Source organism: Ostrinia nubilalis, chromosome 18 (assembly GCF_963855985.1).
Source record: "Ostrinia nubilalis chromosome 18, ilOstNubi1.1, whole genome shotgun sequence".
Lineage (NCBI taxonomy): Eukaryota > Metazoa > Arthropoda > Insecta > Lepidoptera > Crambidae > Ostrinia > Ostrinia nubilalis.
In genome coordinates, this window is record NC_087105.1 from 11336276 (window position 1) to 11355205 (window position 18930).

Here is an 18930-nt window from a genome sequence, read left to right on the forward strand (position 1 = left end):
GAAACATTTTTTCAGGGGATGTGTGCAGTTTGTGCAAAATAAATATAGTTTTTTTTTGTTATTTTTTCGATTAACTTTATTCAAAATTTGTAATCGATAAACGTACATCTCTTTCGATTGCCACGACATGTCACTGTCATTACTGTCACTTGAGGTGAATGCTTGTTGGATGATTTGCAATCGATTAATCCGATTTTTGTGCAAAAAATTGCATCAGCTACTGTAAAAACTAAATTAAAAGCAAGAACATTGCTGAAGCTAGAAATTTCTTATCAACGACACCTGTGCAGAAGCTAAAGGAAGGTTAGTATTACGTGGACATGTAACCTAACCTGTAAAAGCTCTTGGTTAATAAGAATTTATATTATTTTAGGCTTAAAGTAATATTGTTTCATAAGAAAAACTTAAATTTATATAGCCGAGTAGAATCAATAATAGTATGTCGTTCATAAATACAGTTTTGATTGGAAAATATGGTTGTAAAGTCTGAAACTTTAGATCAAAATTTAAAGACCTATTTTTGGTTATTAGAAGGATACCTAAAGACTTTAATAAGTAAACATTTTTTTTATTATGTTAAGGATTTCATGGAACACCATTTTTCAGGAAATGGCGGAGGAACAAATTAATAACCTAGCCATCAATGATGATGATGATATTGTAGACCCATGGAATGTTGCGGGGAAGTCAGAGACAGGCATTGATTATGACAAGTTAATAAGTAAGTACTTTAATAGCATTCTTGTCTTCGTGTGACTCAATCTGTATTAAAAATTTTCTAAATATACAATGAGTAAAGCAATAATAGACTTTAAGGACATACTATAACTAAAAGCATTAATATTTCTTTTACAGAAAGATTTGGGAGTCAAAAGATAGACAAGGAGTTGGTTGAGCGTTTTGAAAAAGTTACAGGAAAGAAAGGTACATAAACATAACATTTTCCTTTTTCTAATTGGATAAAACTTCATTTCAGAGCTGTAATAATTAATCAGTCATCAATTGTTTAATTTAAACTCAAATTGACTCAATTATGACAATTTTATTAATACTTGTGAATATGTTGCTACATTATTGCTTAAATAAATGTATTAGGCTGTGCAATGTTTTTTTTGGTGAAAAAGGTATTATTAACTAATTCATGATTATTTCTAGCCCACCATTTCCTCAGGCGAGGCATATTCTTCTCTCACCGAGACTTCCACACAATCCTGAACCTGTACGAGTCGGGCAAGAAGTTCTACTTGTACACTGGCAGAGGCCCTTCATCAGAGAGCATGCACATCGGGCACATGATCCCGTTCATGTTTACAAAGTAAGTACTGTAATACGTAAAATTAGTCTAAAAAAATGTGTTATGATCTGTCCTATTACAGATTCTGATATCTTTTTGAGGGTCTGATTAATGGGATTTTGTCACTTAAAATTTAAGATGTATTGAGCCCTATATTAAAAAAGTTGTTAGTTAATATTTTTCTAAAATATACATAGCACCACATTTAGGTAAACATGGTAGCATCTTATGTAGATGTGATAAGGGTGATTAAGCAACAAAAATGTATAGTCTAATGTGCTGTCATCTGTACATTTTAATTAGGTGTATATTTTAATTTATTCCCAGATGGCTGCAAGAAGTTTTCGAAGTACCACTCATCATACAACTCACGGATGATGAGAAGGCGATGTGGAAAGACATCAAGATAGAAGACGCCCGCCAGATGGCGTATAACAACGCGAAAGACATCATTGCAGTTGGATTTGACCTGAAAAACACATTTATTTTTAACGATCTAGACTTTATTGGGTAAGAAAGACTTATTTTACTAACATTTCTTTCACTTTTTGCAGTCTGATAATTACAGAAAACTAAATATGTAAAATAAATATTAACGCGTATTATTGTTTTTGGATAAACTCAGCAACCGGGAGTCAACTCGGTACCACGCCATCTGTTGAAGTTCAAGCGTAAGCTCTACACATTGTGCAAATAAAGGGTTCGCTACAGTAATCGTGCAGCTAGTTAGGCTCGAGTGTCAACAGATGGCGTTGTACCGACTTCACTCGCGGTGACAGAGTTCATCCAAAACCTCCGTAATTTTACAGTAAATGTCCAGCGTTCTATCAGAACATGGTCCGCATTCAGAAGTGCGTGACCTTCAACCAGGCGAAGGGTATCTTCGGGTTTGGGGAGAGTGACGTCATTGGCAAGATCACCTTCCCGTCAATAGAGGCTGCGCCTGCGTTCTCCACTACCTTCCCCTTTATATTTGGGAATAAAGTGGTACGTTAATAAAAACTAGATGTATTAAATTAAGTAGATATAAAAAGAGCATTATACACCTGATCCTATTTTTATAAACTTTTACTCAAGTCGCCCTGTATATTTGTTTACTTAGGTCAAATCTTGCAACTTCATTTTAAACCAGTTCTCGTAGCTCGAATTTGGTGCTCATGCATAATAAACTTGATAATATTGCAATATTATGTTGAGATGGATCTGATATTTCTTCCAGGATCTCCTATAGCCATTTCCTCAATGACTTACTCGTACAGCAACCATTATGTTTGGACTCTTTAGAATCGCCTTGATGCGGGTACTAAAATGTCGCGGGCATTAAGCCAGACTGTCGTATAATATTAATTGCATAATTTCTTTCTCAGTTCCCCTGCCTCATCCCATGCGCCATCGACCAAGACCCGTACTTCCGAATGACGCGCGATGTCGCGCCGCGTCTCAAGCTTCCTAAACCGGCGCTACTACACTCCACCTTCCTGCCGGCGCTACAAGGCGCACAGCACAAGATGTCGGCAAGCGACCCCAACGCGTCGATATTCTTGAACGACACGCCCAAACAGATTAAGAATAAGGTAAGATAAGTAAAGGAATTATATCGATATCATTAAGCTATTTAGCGACATCTCTAAGTAATAGTTGCCTAAACCGGCGCTACTACACTCCACCTTCCTGCCGGCGTTACAAGGCGCACAGCACAAGATGTCTGCCAGCGACCCCAACGCGTCGATATTCTTGAACGACACGCCCAAACAGATAAAAAATAAGGTAAGCTAAGTAAAGGAATTATATCGATATCGACAAGCTATTGAGCGAAATCTCTAAGTAGTAGTCGCCTAAACCGGCGCTACTACACTCCACCTTCCTGCCGGCGTTACAAGGCGCACAGCACAAGATGTCTGCCAGCGATCCCAACGCGTCGATATTCTTGAACGACACGCCCAAACAGATTAAGAATAAGGTGAGTTTAAAACAAATTAGGCGAATTGGGTTGGGGAGACCTATGTCCGTTATACGGGACTATTCCCGCCTCTCGTTCCCACCACTGCAACTCCTGTGTAGCCAGGTTCTACAGCTTGACCGCCACAAAAATCCAACCAATGAAGGTCAAGTTTGTCCCGGGGGAAAGTTAAACTGTCATTGGATCCGCAACGAAATTAATCAGAAGAACATAGGAGGAGTTCGAAACCTATGTCCGTTATGACATTAAAGGGAAGGGTGGGAATGGTTTTGAATAGGATTATACTCTGCTGAAACCACACTGCTAACAGTACCGAAAAGTCAGGTGCCGAAAACGTGATGTCATAGCTTCTCTTTGCCAAATAAAACCTATGAGATAATTTAGGGAATATGCATACAAAGGTTTTAGTCTCCGATTTATCTATCATCGTCAGTCGATTTTTTATTATAAGTAGCACGTATAATCCTCCAACGTCTTTCCACAGATCAACAAATACGCGTTCTCCGGCGGGCAGGCCACGGTAGAGGAACATCGACAGAAGGGTGGCAACACTAGCATCGACATCTCCTTCAAATACCTTACCTTCTTCATGGAAGACGACGAGCGGTTGGCTGAGGTAAGTTTATTTCAACTACTAGCTTCTCTCCTCGCCTATGTCCGTTTTGACCTCACAAAAAGTCTATCACATGTCCCACTAAAAGACAGTGTTGTGAAAATGCATAAATGTCCAGGAATTCCTAGTGATAGCTTCTGGATAGATTTTTACATTCGTGATACGCCTTAAGCGCATGGGACGCATACATTGGTATGTTTTTTTTTATGCATAACAAGGCAGGTATTTGACCACAATCTTTTTTGTTGTTTTGTTTTCTTTCGATGGTACACCACACGACCACACATCACATACTTGTCTTTCTATCGATCCAAATTACCATCCTCCCTTCATTTTCATTGCTACAAAAAGTAGTTTAGTCCTTCTTCAAGAAACTTCTTCTCTGTATCGAAATTCACCAGTAGAGGCATCATTTTTGTTTCGTACCGAAATATATTTATTAGTTTCTTAATTTTGGTTTAAGATAAAACAACACAAACTGGAAGGAATTTGCTCTTTTCTTAATTGCATTTTTTAATCACAAACTGGCAACATTCTTTCCAATCCTATGGAGCTAGGCTCGCGATTGCGATTGCGACGCCCCCCAGTGACGCAAGAGTTTTGAGTTCGGAAGGACGCCCGTGCGCATCAGCGGTGTGTTCTTTAATTCGGCAACCACATAAGCGTTTGTCAATTTCCAAAATCAAGTGAATCTAATGAGTGCGGGAACCAGCCCCTATGGAACTATGGTCTTTTTCATCAATATGTGCTAATACTTCACAAGCAAACTGCATTTCGGAGATACGCCGGGCCCGGCTAAGCACGCGGCTGGCACTGTGGAAAAGAGGTTTGTTCGCCGTTTGTTTGAAAATTTAGTATAGCTAACATATTATTTGTTGGTCCTACGACCCGAATTTTCATTTTCCTTCCAATTGTGTAGTTTTATCGTAACTTTAGCGTACATACGTACCACATTTTTCATTCCACGTGCGACCATCTTTGTAACGCAAAATGGCGCAATCGAAAGTGGAAAATGATTCCAAGACCTCATTAGATTCCAATAGCGAGAGTAGTAGTTCATGTGTTCAGGATATTTTCGAGCGAGATTTAATTTTAGACGATTTAAAGAGAACATTACAGTTTGCAACTACAGATATTCAAAAATTCATTTCACGTACCAAAGATTTGTCAGCTCTTCAAAGAAAGTTTAGCAAATTGCAAACTAAAGTCGAAAAGTCTCTCATTAAATCTAAATCATTCAATAAAGAGGAACAAATCAAAATTAGAAACGACTTCGACGATTCGTATTATGCAATTGTCACTCAAGTAGATAAATTAAAACAATGTCAGGAGCAAAGCAGACGAATGAGTCGTCCCTTTGCTAATTCAGAATTTTCTAGTAATGCTAAATTACCTACTTTGCCTTTGCCCAGTTTCTCTGGCGAAAGCACAGAATGGAATTCATATTTCGATTTGTTTTGTTCTCTCGTTCACCACAATACTGCCTACACGGATGCGGAAAAGTTTAGGTATTTGCTTCTTACGTTAAAAAATGAACCATTCAACCTTATAAAGTCCATTCCAATCACTGATGCTAATTATTTCGTAGCAATACAAATATTAACTTCACGTTATGAAAACAAAAGAATCATAGCTTCGAATCATCTTGATAAAATACTCAACATTCCATCTTGTAACGTAAAATCAACGAGTGATTTACGTAACTTATTAAATACATTCCAAGAAAACATTAAACCTCTTGAAGTAATGAAGTTTCCCACCAGTGAATGGAGTTTCGTTTTGTTACACATTTTACTACGTAAAATTCCCGCATCTGTTCGTAAGCAATTCGAGTTATCATTGTGTTCACCTTCAGACATTCCAGAGGTCAACACATTCATTTCATTTTTAGAGCGTGAACTTGTCGCTGAGGAGTTTTCTAACGATAATTTCGGGCAGTCGAGTAAAATTATTAACAATAAAGGCGGTAGATTTGGCTCACAGTCTAGCTCGCGAGCGGCGCCCCCTAGCGGCAATATGGCCGCCGGTCAGCGACAAGCCTTCGCGGCGAACTTCGCGCCGCAATCCTCTGACGTGTCAGGCAACACTCAGCCTAATCGGCATAGCGATAAGACACATTGTTTGTTATGTGATGCTCAACATACGTTGACGAAATGTTCTAAGTTTTTGAATCTTTCAATAAAAGATCGATTTTCTTTTATTAAAAATAAAAGTGTTTGTTACAATTGTTTACATCTCGGCCATAACGTGAGCCAATGTAAATCCAATTTTTCGTGTAGGAATTGTCAGAAGCGCCATCACACATTAATTCATTTTGACAATAATGTAAACAAAGCGTTCGATCCGAGTAGCGGTACTAATCAGTCCGTCCCGCTCCCGCTCACGGCGGAGTGTAATAATGTTGTCTCTGTTTCTACGACTGATGCCCAGCTGACTTTAACGTCAACTCGAGATAAGGGAAACGATTCTATTGTGCGTACGAGTACGGTGCTATTGTCTACGGCACTTGTCGATGTTTATATTGATGATCACAAGTTATCAACCGTGCGCTGTTTAATTGATACGGGCAGCCAGGCTACTTTCATTTCGGAAGCGTGTGCGCAACGTTTAGGTATTTCACGTAGACGTGTGAACGTTCCGCAAGTTTATGGAATAAACAATAACAAACCGGTTTATCCTAAGGGAGTGGCTTCTTTCTTCATTGCGGCTAGAAATCAATCGCAACCATCGATTCATGTTGATGCATTGATTTTGCCCAAATTAATTACAACACAAATGCCTACTTGTCAATTACCTTATACAGGGTGGTCTCATATTCAAAACTTAACTTTAGCTGATCCGAGTTTTCATACACCACAACCAGTGGAAATGCTTTTAGGTGCTGACATTATTCCGCAAATTTTATTGCATAACACAATCACGGGTCTACCAGGTTCACCAATTGCTATGAATAGTATTTTTGGTTATTTATTGTTGGGTAAACTCGATTTGAATTCATCGACTGAGGTTTCTCTTCCGGTCCAGGTGTGTCACAGCTCTGTTAACGACGACTTTGACCTCCAGCGATTTTGGGAATTAGAAACAATTTCTGAACAAAAGTCTCTCACTCCTGATGAACTTTTGTGTCAATCTTTTTTTGAAAACACGCATACGCGTAATGAGTGTGGGCGATACGTGGTCGCTCTTCCCTTCAAACCTGACGCACCGCCCCTCGGCGAGTCGCGGGATATTGCTATTTCTAGATTTCGTAAATTGGAGTACAAACTCGAGCGCAATTCGCAGCTCAAACATGATTATCACGCGTGCCTCCAGGAGTACTTAGAGCTCGGCCACATGGAGCCCGTCGATAGTCCAGCAGCTGCAGGTGGTAACTATTATATACCGCACCACGCCGTGGTCAAAGAATCTAGTGAAACCACCAAAACCAGAGTAGTTTACGACGCAAGCTCTAAGACTACAAACGGTTTTTCTCTAAACGACAATTTGTTAATTGGTCCAAAGCTTCATTTAGATATTGTTGATGTGTTATTAGAATTTCGCATTCATTTAATTGCTTTCACAGCTGATATCAAACAAATGTATCGTAACATTATGATTCGTGAATCGGATAGGGATTTTCAGCGTATAGTGTGGCGCACCTCGCCCGAGGAGCCCCTACGCGATTATAGACTTTGCACTGTGACCTTTGGAGTTAGCTCATCGCCCTATCTTGCTCTTCGCACCATTCAGCAGCTCGCTCATGACGAGGCCGCACGCTTCCCGCGCGCATCGCAGGTCCTCATGCGCGACGTATTTGTAGACGATGTCGTATCGGGTGAAAGTGATGAGTCACGGGCTCTCGCCCTACAACAAGAGTTGATAGGTATTTGTCAATCCGCAGGTTTTGAGTTGCACAAGTGGCATAGTAATTCTCCCGCCTTACTTCTCGGTTCTCAGCCGACAGTTTCTCATGGTGAGCGGTGCGAAAGTGTGCCCTTCGCACACATGGAGAATGACTCATCCACTAAGGTCCTAGGTATGCAGTGGGACCCTAACTTAGATACTTTTGGTTTCAGTGTGAAAAGTTACTCTGAAAAATGTACAAAGAGGTCCATTCTTTCAGAAATTGCACGTATTTACGACCCTCTCGGTCTTTTATCTCCAGTGACTTTATTTGCAAAACATTTAATTCAATTATTGTGGATTTCTTCTGTGGACTGGGACGAAACCCCACCACAAGACATAGTCGATTCGTGGGCTAGCTTTACAAGTCAGCTCCCACTATTATCTAACGTTAGCTTTCCGCGTCATGTTTTCCCTCAAAATTGTAAATTACAGCTTCACGGCTTTTCAGACGCCTCCGAAAAGGCATACGCAGCATGTGTTTATCTCCGCGCGCAGCGCGAGGATGGTAGTGTGTGCGTGTCCTTATTGTTAGCGAAAACACGCGTCGCGCCTACGCGTCGCGTATCTATTCCCCGTCTCGAACTGATGGGAGGTGTTTTGTTATCACAACTTATTAAAAAGGTGTTACAAAATTATAGTGATAAAATACAAAGTGATCAAATTTATACTTGGTCGGATTCAAGTATTGTTTTAGCATGGTTGCGTTCACCGCCCCATGAATGGAAAACATTTGTTTCAAACCGTACTACGGAGATATTGAATATTGTCCCCGCGGATTGTTGGCGGCACGTCCCGTCGGCCGACAACCCCGCGGACGCTGCTTCGCGCGGCATGTTACCTGCTGCTTTCTTGCACCATGAGATGTGGTTTCATGGGCCTCGCTGGTTGAGCGAGGATGAAAGTATGTGGCCTGTTCCAAAGCCTGTTCTTCCTACTGATGAAGAAAAGCGTAATGTTGTGTTGTGTTCGAGTACTTCTACTCCAAACGAGGACGTAGAAATTATTTCACGTTTTTCTTCACTCGGTAGACTTGTTCGTGTTACGGCTTTGATATTTCGTTTCTATCACAAGTGTAGAAAGGTCAATATTTCGAGTTCAAAACACATTACTGTGTCAGAGTATAATTTCGCTTTGAATCGACTTATACGAGTTGTTCAACATTCAGTTTTCAATGATGATATTTTGAAGATTTGTAATGGGCAATCACCATCAAGTCAATTAAAACGTCTTAATCCTTTTATAGATTCAAACAAGTTGCTTCGCGTTGGCGGTAGAATTCATAAATCGCTTTTATCTTTTGAGTCAAAACATCAATTGATTTTACCTAAAAAACATCCTTTAACTTTTTTACTAATTGACTTTATTCACGTTTCAAACTTGCACAGTGGGGCTCAAAGCACCCAATATACACTTTTACAAAAGTATTGGATATTATCCAGTCGTGACGTCATCCGCCAACGCATTCATCGATGCGTCCGTTGTGTTCGTGCGCGCCCCGCGCACACGCAGCCGTCAATGGGTTTGTTGCCCGCAGCTCGCTTGCGACCGGCCAGACCATTCATAAAAACTTCGGTAGATTTCGCAGGTCCATTTTACGTTCGGGCAAATAAGGTTCGTAACGCTAAAATAGTTAAATGTTATGTAGCAGTTTTCGTATGTATGAGCGTTAAGGCTATACATTTAGAGATCGTTTCGGAGCTTTCCACAGAAGCGTTTTTAGCTACACTTAGGCGTTTTGTTTCGCGACGCGGTTTGTGTACCGATATTTATTCAGACTGTGGAAAGAATTTCGTGGGATGCGATAGGTATCTTACGGAATTGTATAGTTTCTTGCGTAATGACGTAGTACAAACTACGCTCAATTCAAAAGTTCTTGGTCAAGGCATCACTTGGCATTTTCAACCCCCATACGCTAGTCATTTTGGTGGACTATTCGAAGCGGGTGTTAAAAGCTTTAAGCATCATTTTCATTGTGTGGTCGGCACACGAACTTTGACATATGACGAGATGCATACGCTCTTATGTCAAATAGAGGCGATTCTCAATTCGCGCCCACTTTGTGTTTTAAGTGCAGACTCAAGGGATCCTCTCCCTTTGACTCCATCACATTTTTTAATAGGTGAGCCCTTAACGTCAATTCCTGACATTTCTTTAGTGGATGAGAATCCTAGCCGCTTAGTAAGATGGCGTCTCATCCAACAGTCCACTCAACATTTTTGGAAGAGATGGAGTCTTGAGTATTTACATCATATTCAACAAGCAACCAAGTGGTTTAGTAATCGCGGTGCCCCGATACGTGAGGGCATGATTGTGGTGTTACGCGAAGACAACGTTCCTCCCTTGCAGTGGAGACTTGCGCGTGTTCACGCCTTACACCCAGGTCCTGACGGGATCTGTCGGGTCGTTACTTTACAAATTGGACAGTCGTTCTTCAAACGAGCTGTTGTTAAGATTTGTCCTCTTCCTGTTGAGTAGGGAGTAGGTAAGTTTGCATCTAAGTAAAGCTAGAGTAGTTTTAGGTTTATAGTTAGGTTTCACTCTACAAATAGCTTAGATACTTGTAAGTTTCTTATCGTAGGTTTTGTCTTGTTAAAAGATACTCGGTACTTTTAAGGTGAGCGGTATGTTTCGTACCGAAATATATTTATTAGTTTCTTAATTTTGGTTTAAGATAAAACAACACAAACTGGAAGGAATTTGCTCTTTTCTTAATTGCATTTTTTAATCACAAACTGGCAACATTCTTTCCAATCCTATGGAGCTAGGCTCGCGATTGCGATTGCGACGCCCCCCAGTGACGCAAGAGTTTTGAGTTCGGAAGGACGCCCGTGCGCATCAGCGGTGTGTTCTTTAATTCGGCAACCACATAAGCGTTTGTCAATTTCCAAAATCAAGTGAATCTAATGAGTGCGGGAACCAGCCCCTATGGAACTATGGTCTTTTTCATCAATATGTGCTAATACTTCACAAGCAAACTGCATTTCGGAGATACGCCGGGCCCGGCTAAGCACGCGGCTGGCACTGTGGAAAAGAGGTTTGTTCGCCGTTTGTTTGAAAATTTAGTATAGCTAACAATTTTTTTTGTAAAATATCGTCTATTTATAAAACACCCTATATCTCTCCTTCCACAGATAAAGAAGGCCTACGAAAGCGGCGAGATGTTAACCGGGGAATTAAAGAAGATAGCAATAGACACCATCTCACCCTACGTCGAAGAGTACCAGGCGAGGCGCGCGCTAGTAACAGACGAGGTCATGCAGCGGTACTTCGAGATTCGGCAAATTGAGCTTTAAGCATATGCGGTTAGAGTGTACTTTAATTTGGTTTGTTGACCTTCAAAAGGATATGTAAGGCTGTGGTCTCCTATAGACGCTATAAGCTGCGTCACAATGCTTACTGTAGAAATGTTCTGTGATCTTTTTCAAACGTAGACGTCGGCGTATGGACGTCGATAGGAACGTTTGACGTTGACTTACGCCGTGTATAGCGTTTAATAGGAGACCGTAGCCGTAAGGTGAGTATAGACTATAGTCTGGTCTGCGAGCACGTAGACTCGCGCTCGACACTCGCTGCGGGCGCCCGTCGCACAGTCGCGACAGCAATATAATTACGCGCGAGCGATAAGGATGGGTAGCTTGGGGTCATTGGACAAAATTCTACGTGCTCACAGACCGGGCTTTAGAGCATTTACTTGTAACAGAACAAAGAGCCGCTCTACGAAATGTCTAGTGTATCACCCTGTCACGAACCGAACGTCATACATTTTACCTGTATTGTACCATTCGCAAGAACGTTACGTTACATAGAAATGCTCTAGTCTATGTTCACCTTTAGTCCAGTCAATAAAGCATTATAGATGGAAATCCGTGGAACACAATTTTTGACTTCGGGACTTTATTTAGACTATTTAGGAGGTGAACATAGCAAAAGTCCCCGCCCTTAGCCGCATGTCTATAATGTTTGCTTAATGTTGATTTAGTCGATTTTCTCCTGATGGGAACATGTAAGACAAAATTAAAATTTCCAATATTACAGACCTTCTAGAGCAGATGCCGCGAAAACTATACAAGATATAGAAAAACTTGAATGTCTCACCTGTAGCAAATTGAATAAGCTTTTTTTGGTTCATAGTAGCCATGTAACTAGGACGCATAGTTTCCGAGGATTAAGCGAAAAACCGAAAAGTGGTACCTTTAAACCCCCCTCTCCCCGCCGGCTCAAGGGCTAAGGGCGGGGACTTTTACTATGTTCACCTCCTGACTAGTCTTAATAAAGTCCCGAGGTCAGAAATTGTGTTCCAGGGATTTCTCTCTACACCGTCGTTAAAGCATTCATTGACTGGACTAGGATTTGTTTAAATTTGTATGCGAATTTGAATTCCTATGCATTAGTAATACATCTCTCAGTGCGTGAATATGTCAAAATATTTTATAAACGAATGGAGTTATTCGTCATCTCGCACCTCTAAAGATGCTAGTTGGCACCTTCTGTTTTTTATGTCATCAACTCGCACCTTTTTGAAATGTGACGTGTTTATGTATAGTCATCTACAAAAATGTTTTAATAAATTACTTGAAGGATTGTGTAAGCCACTTGCAATGAGTTGAGTTTAATAATAAAACAAAATGAACTTTTCAGATAGGTTTATATCTATTCTAAATCAACATGCTAATAAATATAAATCGGGAAGAAACAAATTTTCAACAATATCACAATGTCTTGAGGATACTTAATACCTAGTATGTAAACTGTCTACTATTATTTAAGTAGGTATATTTAAAAACAAAGCTAGATTTCTAGCTATTTAGTAATGGCGAATTATAATAAGCCAAACCGCAGATAAATTTTTTTGCCACGGCATCTAACCTCAGATTTTATAACTAAGCCACGGGATATTAAAAGGCTTCTAATATACATCTTCACTTTCAAATGCCACCTAAATATCCCAAAGGAAGTGTCAATTGAAAAACAACAATTATTATGACTTATTTTACAACTAACAATTTATATTGTAGACAGCTTTAACAAACAATCTTAAAAAAATAGTTCAAGCTTGAACTAGAGAACGTTAAACTGTGTCTTAATTTTAATAAACGTTTATAAGTAAGGCTGTAAGTCGTTGGTTAACACTAATTATCGTTTTTAAGTTAAGATATTATTTAATAGACCGTTAAACTGTGTCTTAATTTTAATAAACGTTTATAAGTAAGGCTGCAAATCTTTATAATGAGTAAGCTTCTGAAATAATACATTCGTATTCTTTTAACATGAAAAATGGCCAGGCAATGAAAATGTAGGTACAGAGGGAAATGCTTGGAACATAATTTTTGACATTGTAGCTTTATTTGTTTGTTTTCTTTCTTTGTTTGGATTAGCTAGTTAGGGGGTGAACAGAACATTAACAAAAGTTCTCGACTGAGATCCCAATTTTGGGTTTTTCGCTTATATCTCAAAAACTATCTAAATAAAAAACCAAGAGTCCTAGCGATATGAATACTGTTACAAAATTAAAACTAATTGAATTTGCTATGTTTTTAGGCAAGTTTTTCTATATTTTGTATAGTTTTCGAGATATCTGCTCTTCAAAGTTTTGTAAAACATAAACATTTTTGCCTTACATTTTCAAACTATGAGGAAATAGTTGTCATAAATTACTATTAGATGACAATATGACAATGACTTATTTCGCTGTCGATACAACTTGTTTTTTAAATTTTTGAATGTAGGTATTTGTTTGATGAGGTTAATTCCTTTATCTTTAAGGGTTGAAACAGTCTGTCGAAACGCATTTGGTACAGGAATAGTACAGTCACTTTTCACTTTGTCAATGCACTTGTTTAAGTTAAGCTCCAATTCATTTGATACAAAATCAGGCACACAATCGTGCCTGTCCTCTCGTTTGATACAGTTATTGCTATAAATAATAATTAGTCTTGCCTTGCACACACTTCGCTGCGAGCACCTCCATATACAAGAGCCATCATTGTTCTCTCGTTGTTTATGGTATTTGTGGCCCGCACGAAGAAGTATGACAAGGAACCCGTAACCCGTAAACATTATACATTTATTTACTAAGAAAAGCGACGTCCACTCATTTAACACGAGACATATTTCTTAATAAACTTGCTATTCCATCTTTTAGGTTGCTTAAATATTTTTACAGATACCAATATCCAAAAAAATTTACTAATCGTTTCCTATAGCTTAATGTTGTTTTAATCAACCCACAAAATTTTATAAAATTTGAATTTGTGGTTTCTTAAAAATTCGCAAAAAAATGTTAGTATCTATGGAAATACTTAATACATTTTCGTATTATAAAATTATCACTTCACGGGATTTATTGCATCTCTTCAGTCTGCCCGCGACCATGACTCGTGCAACCGAGCCGAAACGTCGGGAGGGTAAATATTATTTACCGTTAAAATAGATATTGTTGCAATAAATCCCGTGAAGTGATAATTTTATAGTAAAACAATGCAACATAATAGTTTAAAATAGTACATTTTCGTATTCTCCATAATAATAAATAATTTCATAAGTAAGTAATAAAAACACATTTATTGCAAATAAATAATTTGAATTTGAATATGTAAATAAAATTACCTATTGGTAGAAGAGAAAAGAGACACGAATTTCATACATTTTAAGGGAGTAAGAATGGATTTAAGTAGAAAAAACATGTAATTTTTACTTCTTTTTCGGTTATTTTACAACACAAGAAAAACCAGATATTCCACAAAACGAATGTAAAGGATGATGGGCACAAATGTATGGAAAGTGGTACCCGCTCCAATAGCCATAACCAATATATATTTTAAAAGGCCTTTAGATGTAGGAAAATGTCTGCTATGGGGCCAGTTCTAATTCACGTTTTGAAAGCAGTAATTCCACTAAGTATTATAATGAAAGTATAACACAATCATCCATGTATACGAGTATGTATTATGACTACAATCTATTAATATAACTAAAAGAAGCATTGAAAAGGAAAGGATTGTACCTACGATGAACTACCCAAGCTATTAGCCCTTTATTCGCTTTCATCATCATCATCATGATCATTTTAGCCATAGGACGTCCAGTTGAACATAGGCCTCCCCCAATGATTTCCACAATGGCCGGTTGGTGGCGGCCTGCATCCAGCACCTTCCCGCTACCTTTATGAGGTCGTCGGTCCATCTTGTGGGTGGACTTATTGGGTCTTGTGGGTTTATTCGCTTTAGCAACCCATAATAAAATAAAACCCTTAAGAAGTAATACAACTTTAACCCCTTTATTAATAAAAGTTACACCCTAGTTGAACTCTGGCTTAAATTGTCATTTGGTATGGAAATGTCATTTTAATCCAAGGTTCTTCCTAGGTGTAACTTTTTATTAATAAGGGGGTAGTACTTCTTTAAATAAAAATATTTATTTCACAATTATCCCCATCAATAATTATAGAGTTAAGGAAGGATGGTGGAGCAGTAAACTCTTCCTGCCTCGCATAAAGTACCATACGATGGACACGTATGATACTTCTTCTTCTTCTTCCTCGGTCCCTCACTGATGAGGATCGCGACCACAGATAGTGTTCCTCTACAGACTGCGGTCATAAGCTGTGTGGACCGCACGATGCAAACTCCCGCCCACCGTCTTCCTCACCGCGTCCGACCATCTCGTCGATGCCCTGCCCCGAGCGCGTCCCCCTTCATACTGTATGATACTTAGGTTACACAAAAAGTATCTTTATCTTCGAACGCAACCAGATCTGAGGCTGGTGGCCATAGTAAATGTTGTTCGTCTTGGTAAGACCTTTCAAATGACACTACAAACATAACTATTGGAGCCGGGTACCATTCTGCAAAAAAGTATGTATATCTTCGTACACAACCAGATCTGAGGCTGGTGGTCATAGTAAAAGTTGTTCATCTTGGTAAGACCTTTCAAACGATACTAGACACATATCTATTGGAGCCGGGTACCATTTTGCCCATTGTCCTTTATTAGTCTACTGTCCGTTTTCACCATCAATCCCTAATTTTTAAGTGACCCCTATGGTGACACTTAACAGGAATTTTGATTACAAAGGGGTCACTTAAAATTTAGGGATTGATGGTGAAAACGGGCATACGTATTTTAGTTTCGACGTTATTGTTGAACAAGGATAGGTACCCCTTCCCAGCGGTTCCATGCGCGGTTAACATGCGAAAATGCACTACGTCAAAGAATCCCTTAAAGTTTGATCACTACATGCCCGACACACTGAAAGTTTTTAGATTCAATTAGTTTTTATTTGACTGTACTTTTGAAAAGGTGCGAGTTGACGAACAAAATAATAGGTAAAATCGGAATTTCCCACCTCGCACCTGCTAGCGAGTTTGACAGGTGCGAGATGACGAACAACCCAACGAATGCACGAAAAACAAGACATTTCTTATTTATTATACTTTGTAGTTAGCTAGGTGTTTCAAATTTTTTAATTTCACAGTTGCGCTTACGTCTAATGTTTGTACAGTATCTCATCAGCATATTTATAAATAAGAGAAGTATTTATATCCATTTTAAATGTAATTAATATACATTTATGGCAATGTTAGGAGAAAAAACTTAATTTTAATACAGTCATCAAAGCATTTTTTAAATTATTCCAGTTTATTAAAGGAACTTTCGCATTTAAAATGTTACAGAATGATTAGATAACAGGTAAAGTAACGTTAATTCTGTTGTATATCTATTTATTTTTATTATTAATCGTACTTACATTCAGAACAACATTATCATTAGCTATAATTTAAAGATACCATTAGACCAGAATGATTCGCAAATCGATACATTTTATCTGCCCGATCAGAGGATAATTCAAATTAAAAACTAAGATTAAATATTTATTTTGCTAAGCGCTCTTTCGCTTATACAGGAATCCTGGATCTGAGATGAGCTAGACAAATGTTTGCAAATTGGTCCGTGTAATGTCAAGTAAGAAGAGATATTATGTATTATGAGATGCCGTGACAAACAAATAAGTTTATACTGGGTGGAAACGATAAGTGATCTCATTCTATTATTTCTAAACTATATAAGATTATCGAAAAGCTGGTTACTGATCCTGAAAGTGCTCACTAGTTCTATCCAACGGTGGTATCGTTGGTAATAGGTTACAGAATTAACTGGATATATCCAAAAATTAAATGTTTCTAGCATCCATACATTTAGTAAAACCACATAATATTAGAAACTATACAAGATATTCAAAAACTGGTTAGTAACTTAACGTTTCCACCCTGTATACAAAATGTTTTATTCTAAAGCAATTTTAATTACTGTGTACGTTTCGAAATACCAAAAATGTCCAAAATAAACTATTTTCTTATACACTCGACATCAAATAAATCGCACCTCCCGCGACAAGCATTTTCAAACGTATGCATCCCCACTTCCCACCAATATTGGCACCATTTAAAAGCCTAGTTCTAACCTTCATTTCATTAAAGGAAAGGTTTTTACCCCAAAAATGTGTCTTTAAAAGGATCCAGAGTCACTTCTTCAAAAAATAGGTAGTTACGCTTGAGCCAACTTTTATGGCTTTAAAACTGTTAAGTTGGGATTAATCGCTATCCATCTGTTAAAGAGGACACGTGAGATCATTATTTGTTTTTATAACCATAAAAATTGGTCTAATTGATCCCATAGGTGGGCCCAAAGTGAGGTATTTTTTCAAGTCACATTTATGGTATATGTTAATTATTTATTAAGAAATTAAATGTGTTTTTCTTTAAGAATATTTATTGGGCTTTCAAATAACACCAATATTGTTGGAGTACCATTATTGTGTCAGAAGAAAATCGTTAAAGTTCGCGTCGCGGAAGGTGCGGTTTATTTGATGTTGAGTATATTTAGGCTTCCATGACTTTTGGTAGTATACCGACGAAGTATTTTTATATTCCTGGAATAGCTTTTACATTATTCTTTTCTCAGTCTACTTAAGAATTGTCAGCAAAATAATATTTTTTAAAGTAAAGAAATGTTGGTAATTGTTGTATGAGGGTATTATATCTAAGATGTGAGTAGGTATAATTAGAAATATTTTTATTTATTTATGTGATCTTGGAAATTGCTTAAACTCTAATATGCTGCTTTTGGTTCTGCATTTTTGTTACATTATTTAAAAAAAAAAGTATGTTAATTCACAAACGTATGTACAGTTGTATTCAAATAGTAGTTAGTTCTAAAACTTGTCAAATCACTCAGATTTCCTTGTTAAATGCTATTAATATATTGCCTATTGCTATAACTGTATGTACCCTATGTTGTAAACCTGTAATTAAAGACTATGGCCTTATTTGTTATTAAAGTAAATGGCTGTGCTGAAAGCATAAAAACAGTATTTGTTAATGCTTTAATGGTTTAGGTACTGTAAGAATTAAATCTGGTATTTGATTTCTATTTTGTGTTTTCTTTAGTCATTTGCTAAAAATACTTGAAAAAGTTAGCGTATTACTGGTGACTTTATCTGCCACATATTTTTTATCAGGCCTGTGAAACCAAAGTTGATTCACTGTCGATTAATTTTATAATAGGTCAAATTCCTTTCCTTTTCTTATTGGCAAACTGTAACTACCTGTTTATTGTTTTTATGGACACTGGTTTTATATTTCATTGGTTGAAAATGAACATTTTGTATTTATCTATTTGATTTATAGGGCTACAACTTATTGGATTAAATCAGCGGTTCCCAAACTTATTTTGTCTACTGCCCACTTTGAGAATAAATTCTTTTGAGCGCCCCAATTAAATTTTCAAGAGTCAAATGCTCAGTCGGTGTCTAAGAGACCTCCTAAGTAGATGAAATTACAAATGGCCTACCAAGCCTCTACACAATGCCCCGATTTTTTTCCGGGGTCTCTTACCGCCCCCCTTTAAGCCTTCAGCGCCCACAAGGGGGCGTAATCGCCCACTTTGGGAAAGACTGGATTAAATGGATAGTCACTCTACTAGAAAGCAACAACTTATTGGAATTTGAGATGTAACAAAGTTCTTCGTTAATTTCATTCTACATAAATGGCCGATAAACTGTAGACGATATTTAAAAAGAGACAACATTATAACACCAAAACAAACACCCACAAAACAATAGTTCGGAGCACAATACCCGGCCCCCTTACGGACTAAAAATTGTAGGAAAACACTTGAATA

General features: G+C 38.1%; 1 protein-coding gene across 1 annotated transcript; it reads left to right on the top strand.

Moving 5' to 3' along the window:
• The first annotated feature begins 138 nt into the window (after positions 1-138).
• On the top strand, positions 139-11258 carry LOC135080755 (tryptophan--tRNA ligase, cytoplasmic). The gene is made up of 9 exons (XM_063975477.1): positions 139-303; positions 607-721; positions 856-924; positions 1156-1315; positions 1622-1804; positions 2104-2281; positions 2662-2868; positions 3739-3870; positions 10884-11258. Exons 2-9 carry the CDS (start codon positions 610-612, stop codon positions 11043-11045), a joined length of 1203 nt encoding a protein of 400 aa, XP_063831547.1. The 5' UTR covers positions 139-303; positions 607-609; the 3' UTR covers positions 11046-11258.
• The last annotated feature ends 7672 nt before the right edge of the window (positions 11259-18930 follow it).